Genomic DNA, 13,845 nt, shown 5'->3' on the forward strand with positions numbered 1-13,845 from the left:
TGGTTCACTATAAATTGCACCATGACAGACTGTTTTTGTTGGTTTACCACGGTACTGGCATTGCCACACAGTTGCTTTAAAGCCTAACGCGGGCAAAAAACAGCCCACTTTGACCCCTCCTTTGCAAGGGGATGATGGTGGGCTGGGGTTTTGAGTGATGACCTGCACATCTTGATCATGCTCCTTGCAGCAGGAAATGGCATGAGGTAAGGGACCCAGGTAACGGATTTAGGTGAATAAATTCTTTTTCCACCAGAGGAGACAAATTAGCCTTACATGATGGGTTAGAGGGGGTGGAAGGGTGGGAAATTGACATTTTCACCTGGAGTTGGGCTTTAACCTGCTCTCTTTAACATCTGGTTTTGTGGTTCTTGCACGCATTTAAAAATAATTTTCAACCTGAAGATTATATAAAACTCTTAAACAGTATATATTTTCTGAAAGAGACTCTGGTGAACAAAATGGTGCTAATTCCATGTTTTATAACATGCATTATTTGCTCAATGGTTTGTCAAGCTCACATGTTCAGTAAAAAAAAAAAAAAAAAAAAAACACTAAAGCTCATTTTTGGGCACATAAATGCGATAATACACAAGATGAGGTTTTGCTGAGGAAATGGATACCGAACATGCCAAACTTTAAAATTATGCATGTTTGTAAAAGGACAGCAAACTTTGGTACCCTATAATTTTCTTTGGGGTCAGTTTTATAGTTAACCGTGAATAACGGCCTGAGAATTGTTGCTCTCACTGTGACGTGTGGCAATATGTAACATGTAGCGCAAGCAAAGTTTGTGTACATGGGCACCCCCAGCAAGTGTTTAAAAATGTTGTAACCTACAAAACGTAAAGTGTTACTAAACCCAGTAATATGAAAATAGTTAATCTGCCCCCTCCACAGTGCCCACGGCTTATAAATCTTCTTTTTACATTTAAAATATTGACACTATATACCTTTTTGGCTGATCTATATACCACGGTCAGTGATAAACTGCAGTTTCTCTGGTGCTGAGAGTTCTGGAAGGAGGAGATTTCCACTGCAGCCTGTATACGCGCCCACATGTGTGATGTCAATATCATGTGACCTGGCTAGTTCAGCTCAACAAGGAAATGTCCTCTACAGCAGTGGTCATCAACACTGTCCTCAGGGCCCACTAACAGGTCAGGTTTTATGTATTGCCTTGGGGAGATGCAGACTAGAATACTGCAATCACTGAGCAGCAAATGATATCACCTGTGGTGTATTCGTTATCTTGCAAACTTGGCCTGTTAGTGGGCCCTGAAGACAGTGTTGATGACCACTTCTCTACAGCATAAGACACAACTGAGCATGTGCAGGTCAGCTACTCTGCCTGTGTTAGCTGGCCTTCCCCAGATACAGTGCAGGAGGGAAGGATCTATGCATACAGGATCAAACAGCTTTTTTTACACAATGCAGAGGATTAACCCCTTAAGTTCCACAGTGAGTATAACAAGCATGCTGCATATTCAGACTGATTTTACCATTGTGGGTTTAGTAAGAACTTTTTAAAATGAATTGTTTTATGTATGCATTTGTTTATAACACCCTTTTATTTCAGTTTTCCTCTTTTCATGACATTCTTGTCTCTTGGCAGATCTTTGTCTGGGAGCAGAACCTCGAGCAGTTCCAGATGGATTTGTTCCGCTATCGCTGCTATCTTGCCAGCCTGCAGGGGGGCGAACTGCCAAACCCAAAACGCTTACTGGCTTTTGCAAGCCGACCCACTAAAGTTGCCATGGGCCGCTTGGGAATTTTCTCTGTGTCCTCGTTTCATGCCTTGGTAATTTCTGTTGCAGTTTTACTAAAGTGTGTGTGTGTGTGTGTATATATATGTGTGTGTATATGTATATATATATATATATATATATATATATATATATTATAAAATATTGCAAGGATTTAGGTCTAAAGGTAGAGGATTGAGCTGTAATACCCTATTCCTAGCTCCTGCAGCCTTCCTTTATGCTGTGCCTCTGGTGCCCCACAGATTCATCTCCAAAGCTGGCCACACATGGGTCAGTTTTGTTCAGCTAGTAGGTTGAATGAAAAAAAAAAAAAAAAAAAAACTCCTTTCCTCCATCTACTCATTCGATTTGGATGCAGAAATCCTCCCCACTGTTTAATTTTATTCTGACAGCGGGACCTCCATTCGAAATAAAAATCGCATAAAACTATCCCCTATTTTGTAGATGCTATAAATTTTGCGCAAACCAGTCGCTTATTGCAAATTTTTACCAAAAATATGTAGAAGAATACAAACTGAACTGAGGAAAGTTTTTATATATTTTTGGGGGATATTTATTACAGGCATACCCCACTTTTAAGCACACAATGGGGTTTATTTACTAAAGCTGGATAGTGCAAAATCGGGCTCATTTCTGCATAGAAACCAATGAGCTTCCAGGTTTTATTACCAAAGCTTAATTAAACAATCTGGGGTTAGAAGCTCATTGGTTTCTATGCAGAAATGAGCCTGATTTTACATTTTTCAGCTTTAGTAAATAAACCCCATTGTGTACTTAAAAGTGGGGCGTGCCTGTATAGCAAAAAGTAAAATATATTACTTTTTTTTTCAAAATTGTCGCTCTTTTTTTTGTTTATAGCGCAAAAAATAAAAACCGCGGAGGTGATCAAATACCACCAAAAGAAAGCTCTATTTTTGGGGAAAAGGAGACGTAAATTTTGTTTGGGTACAATGACGCATGACCGCGCAATTGTCAGTTAAAGCGACACAGTGCCGATTCGCAAAAAGTGCTCTGGTTAGGAAGTCAGCAAATCCTTCCAGGGCTGAAGTGGTTAAAGTAATATCTCGTGATCCTGTAATGAAGACCTTTGTTTCAGACACTTCCTGTTGTGTGCCCAACACTTCATGTTATAGGGTGTCAACTCTCTTGTCCCCCAATTGTACTTTTGCATTGCCGCACGGTCATGCATGCATCAGATGAAGACTACAACACGTCGGGCAGGCCTGGCTCACTGTGGTGACCGTTAGGAAATCTGCCTTAAAACATGTCATTCAGCCATGGCTAGAGTGCATGTAGATGGGAAATGGCTGCAAAAAAAGGCAGCAGGAGATCAGCAGCACTTAGATGCACCAGAGGATGGATTTTTATTTTTTATGAACGGTGCTTTATGCAACTTACGGTAAATGCCATTTAGTTAGGTTTTTTTTTTTTTTTTTTAAATCGTTGCAGATTTCCACTGATCTCCCTGTTCCCCGGTATGGCAGTAGCAGGAAGTTATTGCCAGGAAAACAGGTGTTAGAGAACATGGACAGTTAGATTGCCAGCTTCACTCCCACAGGCAATCTGCCTTCTGTTCCTTGCACATAAAAGTCATTATCCTGTAGGACACTTGTGTTCCAGATCCCTGCTTCCTGAATAGCATGTACGTTATCTACCTGAATGTGCGGATGAATGGCCTGTGCACAGAGGCTTTAAAGAGCACTTAGTATTCAGCACCTACTGCATTCTTCATGTTGGAGATGGGCACATCATAGATTAATGTGTGGGAATGTATTAAAACAGATGAGAACTCTATAATTGATGCTTCCGGCAGGTGGGTGAGTCTGCTACTTCATCCTGTGCTACTCCCCCCCTGTACAGCCATAAAAGAACAGCTTGTAGGTGGGAGACCTTCAACACCACAAGATTACAGAATATCTTCTGTGCTGCTTTATAGCACTCCGTCATAAAATCGTTAGGCTTATTAATTTAGCATGCGTTAGATTTACATTGCTATAACCGAGAAGTTCAAGTGTTTGAAAGGAGAACTTTCACAGATCGATTCTTCAGCTGTCATCTTCCAGTGCAAACTGAACCTGTCAGTAAGCCACCACTTGGCAAAAAATGTTTTAAAAGAATAAAGTTTTAGTTGAAAGATATGGCAAAGTGACAGTAGCCAAAAAAAATAAAAAAAATAAAAACAATTTGGCATAATGCTGCAATAATGGTGGTACACTCAATGACAGGGATTACAATCTACAAGGAATAGCGAACGGCACAAGTGAGGCTCTTCCAACATTTATGGGCTCAAGTATCCACTTGGGAAACTTCTCTAATGAGGTCCGTGTAGGTGGAGTGAAGGGAATGGAACTGGGTGCTGAAGCAGACTTCACGGAAACGAGGAAAAATGCGTAATTCTGTGGAAGTGAAGATTGTATTGTAGGCTGGTTTAAGAACTTAGTGCCATGTTTTTCAAATTTTAAATTGGATAGAAGATCATTAGAGGGAGAGAAGGAATGGGGGGGAGAAGAGGAGGGGAAAGAGACAGGGAGGGGGATGCCCGATGGGAGGGTGAACCCAGCGCTATCTCAGGTGATTATTGCAAGTGCCTAATGGCTTGGAAATGGCAATAATTCTGGGGAAAAAGAGAACTCTATGGAAACCACAAGTCTCTGAACCAAATTTTTATTTTCATGGATCATGGCCAATAACTCCTCCATTCACATTATATAATTTTGTTCAACTTTTACTAAAAAAATTTAAGTGGAACGGAAGACATTTGATAACTGACTGCAAGTGGGGAGGCTATTATCGCAGAAGAAATATACAATCTCTCTTCTGCAATAAAATATACCTATCTGCCTACTTTGCAGTCTTCTACAGCATGTAAACTTACATCACAGTCCCTGTGTGCCAGGATGACCAACTCCTGCGCATGTGCAGAAGTTGCGTCACCCTGCACTGAGCAGTAGAAATGCCCAAACTGCTTCCTCAGGGGATCCTATTGGTACTGAGGATCCCTCTGTATTTCGATTTCCTGTGGGGCCCTGATATGAAAGACCATCTCTAAATACCAGCCACAGAGTCCACCATATCTATGGACATATCGACAGGTTATTTTGTGTTCACATAGGCCAGACCTGTTTGAGACACTAGCATATATGAAATGCCCTTTTTCAAAATCAAGATTTGATTTTAAAATGTTTTTTACTATGATGGTATAATACATTTGGATTTTTAATCAATTGAGTGCTCTTTCTTTCATTTGGATCTACTAGTGGCTTTCAATTTAAAGTCCATGTTCATCCTTGGTTTTTCTTTTTTGTGTCTATTTGGATGTGGTGCCACAATCTGAGTCATGTCTCAACTTTCCATTATTCAGAAGTGTTTTTGCTCAACCAAGTTCCCTTTTCCAGCTATTGTGGTCCTACCTACCGTCTATAAATGTTTAGTAAACGAATGGTAAAAAAATGTTTATTTCACGTCATGGGTTCAGACGCTTCCCTTGACCACCATCTCTACCTCTGCAAAGTGCATTACATCTGGCTTTCAAGCCCATAGTCAAGCACTGGATGGTTGAGTCCGTCCTTTTTCATATAGTCATGGGGGGCTTTACTAAACTTATTTCTACTTGAAACCGCTTGTCGCAGCTGCTATATCTGGTAAAATTTAAATTTGCGTCTCCAACATGTTATCCCACCTATTGACACACATAACTATATCTTCTTTTTTTTTTTCAATTCTTCAAATTGCAGATACAAAATGGATCATTTTAAGAATGGACAGATCTGATATTTTTCCTTAAATAAAGATCCAATGCTGTACATCCTACAATGACATTCATGTCTCTCTATAGGTGGCCGCTCGTACAGGAGAGTCCGGGGTGAGAAGGCGGACACAAGCCATGTCACGATCTGCCAGTAAGAGAAGGAGCCGGTTTTCTTCTATCTGGGGTCTTGACACAACTTCTAAGAAAAAGCAAGGGAGGCCAAGCCTTAATCAGGTGAGATACACAGAAGGAATGGAGGCAATTGTCTTTTTTTTTTTTTTTTTTTTTTGTCAGTCTATTTATTTTTTACTGGGCAGCTTATATACATTACATATCAAAAAAATTTTTTTGGTCTGCCACTTCCCATTTACGATGAACACATGACTTTTTATCATGTACACTCTACTCTGTCATACGTGCCAGCATCTCACCACTATACGTATATCCAAGGTTGCATGTTTTTATTTAGTAGGAAGGGGTTTAAACCCCATCAGGTTTTTTTTTTGCTGTCATTGTCTTGTTGGGGAGATTTCCGTTTACTTGTCTTATAGACGCAGCAGGAAGTAAATGAAAATCTCCCCAAAGTAAGCATGCATTACTTTAAAAAAAAATGCACTGCAACCAATCTCGTACTTCTGTACCATCCAATCCAGTGCAGGCAAATGCACTGCACTTGTGGTGGTAGCATTGCATAGACATCTGTTGCAGATTGTAAGTGCAGTGTGTTTTGAATGTGGTACAGGAAACACGCACAGAACACATGCTTCCTACACCATTTTTTGGTGTGAAGTGGCCCTAAGTTTACCTACTAACAAAAAGAGCGCCATTCTCTTGGAAGGATGCAAGTATTTGAAATGTTCATTTTCTTTCCTTATAAAAAATGTTTTTCTTTTACATGACAGGTGTTTAATGATGGTTCAGACTCTGTCAAGAAATCATTGGAGGGAATTTTTGATGATACTATATCAGAAGACAAGGTAATGTCAAAAAACAAAAAGGTAATAGACTTCCAAAAATATAAATAAATAAAATGAACTGTCATATATAAAAGGGTTGTCCTATAGTTTATTATTAAATACCTTAAAACAAAGCCCTCCAGCGGCACCCACACGCCGCTGAGACGGCTGACATCTTCCCCGGTGTGTGTTCCGGGTTTGCGGGCTCTGGCGCTGTGAGTGGCCAGACCCGCGATTATGTCACTCCCTCACATGCACACAGAAGCCACCGGTCACGGCACAGGGCTCAGAAGAAACGGCTTGTACAGCTGTTCCTTCAGAGCGCATGCGCTTATGACATCATCATCATCGGCGGCGTATACAGTAAATATCTCCTAAACAGTGTAAGTTTAGGAGACATTTTACGGTACCTATAGCTATGCCTTATCGGCTTACCTATAGTTACAAACAAACCCGGGGAGTTTACTTCCTCTTTAATCATTCAGATCCGAATTGCCTAGCCTGAGGTGGACGGATCCCCTTTTTGTTTTTCTAGCAGACCAAATCAGAGGTAGATGGGCGCAAACAGATACAAATCTATATATACTCTCTGGTCCATAGGAATGAATAGACCATTTGATCAGGTCCTCCGAAAAACAAATTGACAGGTGGACCTGATCGGAATTGTCATGAGAAAAAGGTCCAAAAGTGGTGATAAACCTCTTCCTTATGGAGAAATAATTCAATGCTTAACTAGTTATTTTATATCTGGGTTTGGTGCAACCTCTGTTAAACCTTGGGAGCTGTACCTGGATCTGACACTATAGGGATGGCCTGTAATTTTGCTTTGGGCACTGCATCCTGTTTGGACGCTCACCTTGGCATTAAGTGCAGTGCATTAAATTGGCATCAGGGTGCTTTACAGCATTGGTCATCAACCCTGTCCTCAAGGCCCACTAACAGACCAGGTTTTATGTATTACCTTGGGGAGATGCAGACTAGAATACTGCAATCACTGAGCAGCAAATGATATCACCTGTGATGTATTTCAGTTATCTTGCAAACCTGGCCTGTTAGTGGGCTCCGAGGACAGGTTGATGACCACTGCTTTACAGGACCAGGGCTGTAGTCGATCCCAATGGAACCCAGACCCCTCCAGGGGTATACACTCATGACCCCTAAATAAGAACCAGTGACATTGACCTGTAAGACTGGATCACCCTGATCTTGAACCAACACTGTAGCCCCACAGAAATTGAGACCCAATATCTCAATTGCTTGCATTACTTTTTGTGTCCTTGACTGTACAATTAAGTTAAATGGAATTTTGACTTGCCTGTAAATTTCATCTTAGAGTACAGGACACAGGCCATCCTCCCTTCTTTTTTTTCTCTGTTACTCTGTATTGCTTGATAAAACAAAATCATGGACTGAGGTAAAATTATAGGGTTATGCCCAGTATGCCCAGGGTGTGTGTTTGGCAAAGCTTTGCCAGTGTCCTGTCACCTAAAGGTAGCAGCCTATAACACAGGACCTATAAATCTAAAGCCTGTGTCCTGTACTGTACTACAAGAGATGAAAATTGACATGCAAGTCAAAAAAAGTTTTTTTTTTTCAATTTCTGTTTTCACAGAAGGAAAAAGAGGTGCCTTTGACCAGCGTCCACTCTCACAATGCCGATGCTGATATCTGGGTGCACGAATACCTGACACCTTCCTGGGTATGCTTGCCAAATGACCAACCAGTCCTAATTGCCATCCATCCAGAGGATACAGCAAAGGATGCCTTAGCGTTCATTTGTAAGGTAATTCTCAGTCCTTGTGGTTTAAAGTAACCTGCGGAGTTGTTTCATGGCATAAGCCAGCTTCTGTACTCGATAGGAGGTACTTCCATGCAGGGAAAGGGGTCTATGTAGAGTAGCATGGTAGACAGAACTTGAAGGGTGAATTTAAAAAGAAAATGGTGACCAGAGTCTGCATGGTTGCAGTGTAACGTCGCCTCTTCTCACTGCTTTGAAATCCGATTTGCCGAAGATGTCATCCATCAGGTTTGTTGGCTATTGAGTAGACGCATAGAAGGGGCTTAAGATAAGACTTCAGCTGAACCCGACGTGCAACATAACCAGGCACTTGCTTTACTTCACGTGCTTAGGCATTGATGGTGTCGGTCACGAGCTGTAGGATCCTCAACCTTCACTATTCCTTTTGAATGTAACCCCTTGACATATGTCTTGGGATATATTCAGCTATTTGCGGGACAAAATCATGAAGGAATGGCTATAACTGAATACTTTTCCTTGCTAGAAAACTTATAGCCTGAAAATCCCTCCCCACCCAAATATCTACTCATTTTAGAAATGGTTCCATCCTGTATCCTACAGTCTTTTGACACGCATGCACAGAGGTTCCATGCATACTTTTCAGACTAGCAGGGCCCAGTCCCCTCATTTGATATTGCCATAATTGCCACATTATGGCCAGATAACATACTTGGCAACCGACCACCTCCTCAAACAATGTGCAACGATGGTTTGAACCTGCCTACTTCTAATCAGTGAGACCCCTTTCACACTGGGGCCATGGCCACGTTCTCTGTAAAGGGCCGCTCATTTAAGTGGCGCTTTACTGCTGTTTAAGCAGCACTTTACGGCCGCTAGGGGGTGCTTTTAACCCCAAAGAAGGGGTTAAACTCCTGTGTTGCGGTGCTTCTCAGACGCTTCAGAAGCGCTGCCTTTCATTCCAATGGGCAGGGCGTTTTGGGAGTGCTAAATACAGCGCTCCCAACCTGCCCTAAAGATGCTGCTTGCAGGACTTTTTGGAACACCCCGCAAGCGCACAGCCCGAGTGTGAAAAGTCACACTTGAATGACTGTGAGGCGGTTTGAAAGAGTGTGAAAGAAGTCTGAGCGAAGACATTGTTTGACTTCCTACAAGGCTACTAATTAGGGATGGGTCACTGCATTGGGTACATGGGAAGATTTTTTTTTTTTTTTTACTTTGCTCTAAGCAAAATGAAATGCACCAACTTCTGTATATTGTGTGACTAGCGTTGTGGCTATTGAATCTATAAAGTAGTAGTATTTCCACTTTAAACTTTTTTGACTGACGTCACAAGTTAAAGTAACATGAAAAGTAGTGATCAGTGCCATTATAACTTGTAAGACTTTGGGATTTATTTACTAAAACATGTGAAAAATCTGGTGCAGATGTACATGGTAGCCAAATCGGCTTCTAATTTCAGCTTGTTCAGTTAAGCTTTGACAAAAATAAATCCGAAAGCTGATTAGTTTTTTTTGCAGCGCTGCACCAGATTTTGCACTCTCCAGTTTTAGTAAATCATCCCCAATGTGTATTGTTTTCTTATGCCCATCTGCCATCTAGTGGATGAAGCACAGAACCACATTGTAAATGGAATACTTACTTACATAGCTAAGTCCATAAAGACTAGCAAATCAAAAAATGATTTAATCAAAACTGGCATTAACAGGACTCTATACCCACAGTTGATCCAGAGAAAGGGTCTCCAAACTAGGCCCACTACAAGATTGCATCCAACCCACAGCTAGGATCAGGTTTCCCCACTGCACTGTGATCATCCCATTAGTTGTGTTCGAGAAAGTATCGAAAGTAAAAGTATCGTGACAAATTTAGAAACTGCAGCCTGGCATTGCCTGGGTGTAGACATCTAGTTGCTTTATTCACCTTTCTTTTGTCTGTTAGTGGACCATATCAATTTTGAGCCCTATCAAAACAATTGAATGAGAAACTGATTAACCATAACTTCCCTTCCAATCAATTTTAAATTTGCTTTTGATCAGATTCAAAGTGAATCGGTCAGCCTGGATGGAAAATTGATCATTTATTGAAGCATGCATATCCACCATAAAGACTACATTCTACGATCTGATCTTTTTGCTAGTAATATATTAACATTTTCTGGGTTTTCCTTACTCTTTTGCAACTTGGTTTTCCTTTTTACCATCCCAATTTTTTTTTCTTTACAGCTGGATGGATAACACTAATCTTAGTTTCATCCATCCAAAGAATGCTTTTCTAGAACTGGTCTGACTTTTTTAGATGTTTTTTGGCAAAGTCTAATCTGGGTTTTCTATTGTTCGGGCTTATGAATGGTTTGCACCGTATGGTGAACCCTCTGTATTTGCTCTCATGAAGTCTTCGCATGATTGTAGACTTTGACAATGATACGCCCACCTCCTGGAGAGTGTCCTCCACTCGTTTGGATGTTGTGAATGGAGTTTTTCTTTACCATAGAGAGGATCCTGCGATCATTCACCACTGTTGTCTTCTGTGGACGTCCTGACCTTTTTGTTGCTGAGCCACCTTCTGTCCTCAGAATGTACCAAACTATTCCTTTGGTCACTCCTAATGTTGCTGCTATCTCTGATTTCCTTTTGTTCGTTTTTAAAGCCTTACAATGGCCTGTTTCACTTGCATGGACAGCTCTGCTTTGAACACATGGTGTAGATTCACAGCACTAGATTGCAAATGCAAATACCACACTTAGAATCAATGCCAGACCTTTTACCTGCTTAATAATTAATAAACGAAGGAGTAGCCCACACCTGACCATGAAACGGCATTCAATTGCCAGTTTACTTTTAATAACTTGAAAAAAGGGGAGGTGGGTATTCTTAAGAGCTGTAATTCCTAAACCCTTCCTCCAATTTGAATGTACATACCCTCAAATTAAACCTGAGAGTGTACACTTTCAACCCATATAATATAGCTTGAATGTGTTGCTAAATGCCTGAAAAAAATGAAAACTGTGCCCGTGTCAAAATATATATGGACCTAACTGTAGGTTTTACTTTGGCCATGGAGAGAGATTTTGCAGCTTTTTTACAGTTGACTTGAAACATTCCAATTATTGTTTTGAGTGATTTGATGACAATGTTCCCTTTGGGCTCAAAACAGTTTCTGCCTTCATGAGGGCCTCTTTAAGAATGGAACCTCCTTATTGCCATTAAACTTGGCAGTCGTCATGCTGCTGTGTCAATGTCACCTCTTCTCTCTACTCAAGCAGATTAGGCAGAAAAATCGGCTGTTTACCTGACATTTCACTTGGGATTTTTACAGCAGTCAGCACGGAAATGCTCAGAGCCGAGCACTTCTGGGTTCATTGTTTGCAGAGCAGATCGGGGAAAGCTAGGATATTACAAGCAGATGCTCCTTCATAGTGCTTTAGTATTTCCTGGATCCTAGTAAATAATTAAGTTTCATCACCACCCTCATTGGAACATGGGATTTAAAATGAGTATTTCATTTTTTTTTTCCAATGTTGTGCTTTTTTTAATTTATTTTTTTACCTAATGTTCTAGTTCAGTGTGTTTTTAAGGTATTTAATGTACAGAGATGTGAATACTGTGCAGTAATGTGCAATGCACAGCTCACTATAAAATACCTTCTGCCTTTTTGTTGCAGACTCATCAGTTGGATTACAATGCCCATTATCTCTGCCTGAAATTCCTCTGTAACAACCAACAGCAGCATTATATTCCAAGACCTGAGGAAGAGATCTATGAACTGGTAGGTACCGCTTCTCCTCCGTTTACCTGTTCACTGCATAGCTTGTGGAGGTCGCTAATCTTTCCACAAAGCAGCTATACAGGCGCCATTGTTTGTAAGCAGAGCATACCTCTTAAGTATTATAACTATACAAAATTGTGTCTGATGCAATATTGGTGGTCTTGGCTGGCTGCCTCCCTCCAGGTATCTTTGTGATACTTTATTTAACCACTTAAAGACTGCCCACTGCATATATACTGCGGCAGGGCAGCTCAATTATGCAAAACAATGTACCTGTGTGTCATTTTGTGCAATAGATACTGCGGGCGCCCGCTGCATGGAGGCGGAGCCAATCAGCGGCTCCACAGAGAGGCAGAATGGGGATTTGCTTATATAAACCAGGCAGATTCCTGTTCTGACTGCGTAGTACGCAGAGATCTTCTGTTCCATGTTCCTGCTTACAAGGATCTGTGTTCTTCCTGTTAGTCCATCCCCCACACAGCTAGAAAACACTCCCAGGGAACACAGTCAACCCTTTGATCACCCCTGATGTTAACTCCTTCCCTGCCAGTATAATTTATACCGTGTTAGTGCATTTTTTTTATCACTGATAGTATTGGTGTCACTAGTCTCCAAAAAGTGTCACTTAGTGTCAGAATTGTGAGCCGCAATATCGCAGTCCCGCTAAAATTCGCTTATCGACGCCACTACCAGTAACAACAATAAAAAAAATTATAAGTCCATAAATCTATCCCATAGTTTGTACACGCTATAACTTTTGCACAAACCAATCAATATACACGTAATTGTTTTTTTTTCTTTACCAAAAATATGTAGAATACATATTGGCCAAAATTGATGAAGACATTTTATTTTCCTTTTTTTTTTTTTTTTGATATTCATTATAGCATTATAGCAGAAAGTAAAAAAAAAAATATATATATATATATTTTTTTTTTTTCGACAATTGGCGGTATTTTTTGTTTTATAGCACAAAAAAGAAATACTGTATAGGTGATAAAATCCCACCAAAAGAAGGCGCTATTTATCAGCGAAAAAAAGGACATCAATTTTATTTGGGTACAGCATTGCACGACCGCGTAATTGTCAGTTGAAGTAATGCAGTCCTGTATTGCAAAAAAATGGCCTGGTCATTAAGAGGGTAAAACCCTCTGGGACTGAAGTGGTTAAGGTGCAACAGGTACCTGTCAGGGTTATTTGTTGACTGAAATCAAACAACCTTAAATGATAAGTTCCCCTCTTTGCAGGTAAAAAAAATGTGCATGTATTTATTATTTTTTTTTTTTAGTAGTAGCCTTTAAAGCATTGCACTCGCAATCAGCAGATCACGAGTCCAGTCTCAGGCTCCTGCAGACTGTCTGCATAACCGTCTGCCTGTGCCCCGTACGGGCAGACAGTTACTGAATGACAGGAAGCTTCAATGAACTACCAAGAGCGCTCACCAGCATCCTGGTTGTTCATTGAGAACTACAAGCCTTCAGCCGCAAAGGCTGTTAGTACCTGTAGTTCATTCGATCACAGAACTCTGTGAATGAATGACACAAGCATGTGGAAGGAGCAGTCTTTTCAAATTGTGACAGCAGGTGCAGGGAAAAGCTCCCCTGCCCGCTATCGCAATTTGAAGGGTGGATTGACGAGAGGCAGCAGGAGCCAGAGCATGTTGCCTAAAAACGGGTGAAACATGTAACATGTTCCCAAAGGTGGACTTGTCCTTTAACGAGAACACTCCTTCTCCATTGCAGACACTGACAAATTCATGTACCTGTCTGTGACACATTCGGTGTTGCACCCCCCAACAACATTTACCTGTCTGTGACAGCGTTTATGAAACTCCCAAAGCTTGTCGTGGTG

The 13,845-nt window shown here is 40.9% G+C and overlaps 1 protein-coding gene across 7 annotated transcripts in view; it reads left to right on the forward strand.

Annotated features, from left to right (window-relative positions):
- Window positions 1-13,845, forward strand: part of TIAM1 (TIAM Rac1 associated GEF 1) — a 553,722-nt gene that overhangs the window by 407,661 nt on the left and 132,216 nt on the right. For all 7 annotated transcript variants that reach the window (XM_077480001.1, XM_077479998.1, XM_077480004.1 and 4 more), the window contains 5 exons: window positions 1,616-1,801; window positions 5,602-5,748; window positions 6,417-6,491; window positions 8,083-8,253; window positions 11,890-11,994. In XM_077480001.1, coding sequence (XP_077336127.1) covers window positions 1,616-1,801; window positions 5,602-5,748; window positions 6,417-6,491; window positions 8,083-8,253; window positions 11,890-11,994 — 684 coding nt within the window. The remainder of the gene's footprint in view (window positions 1-1,615; window positions 1,802-5,601; window positions 5,749-6,416; window positions 6,492-8,082; window positions 8,254-11,889; window positions 11,995-13,845) is intronic.

This window comes from Lithobates pipiens, unplaced genomic scaffold (assembly GCF_037356315.1).
Source record: "Lithobates pipiens isolate NorthernLeopardFrog02 unplaced genomic scaffold, aLitPip1_a1.2 Scaffold_16, whole genome shotgun sequence".
Taxonomy (NCBI): Eukaryota; Metazoa; Chordata; class Amphibia; order Anura; family Ranidae; genus Lithobates; species Lithobates pipiens.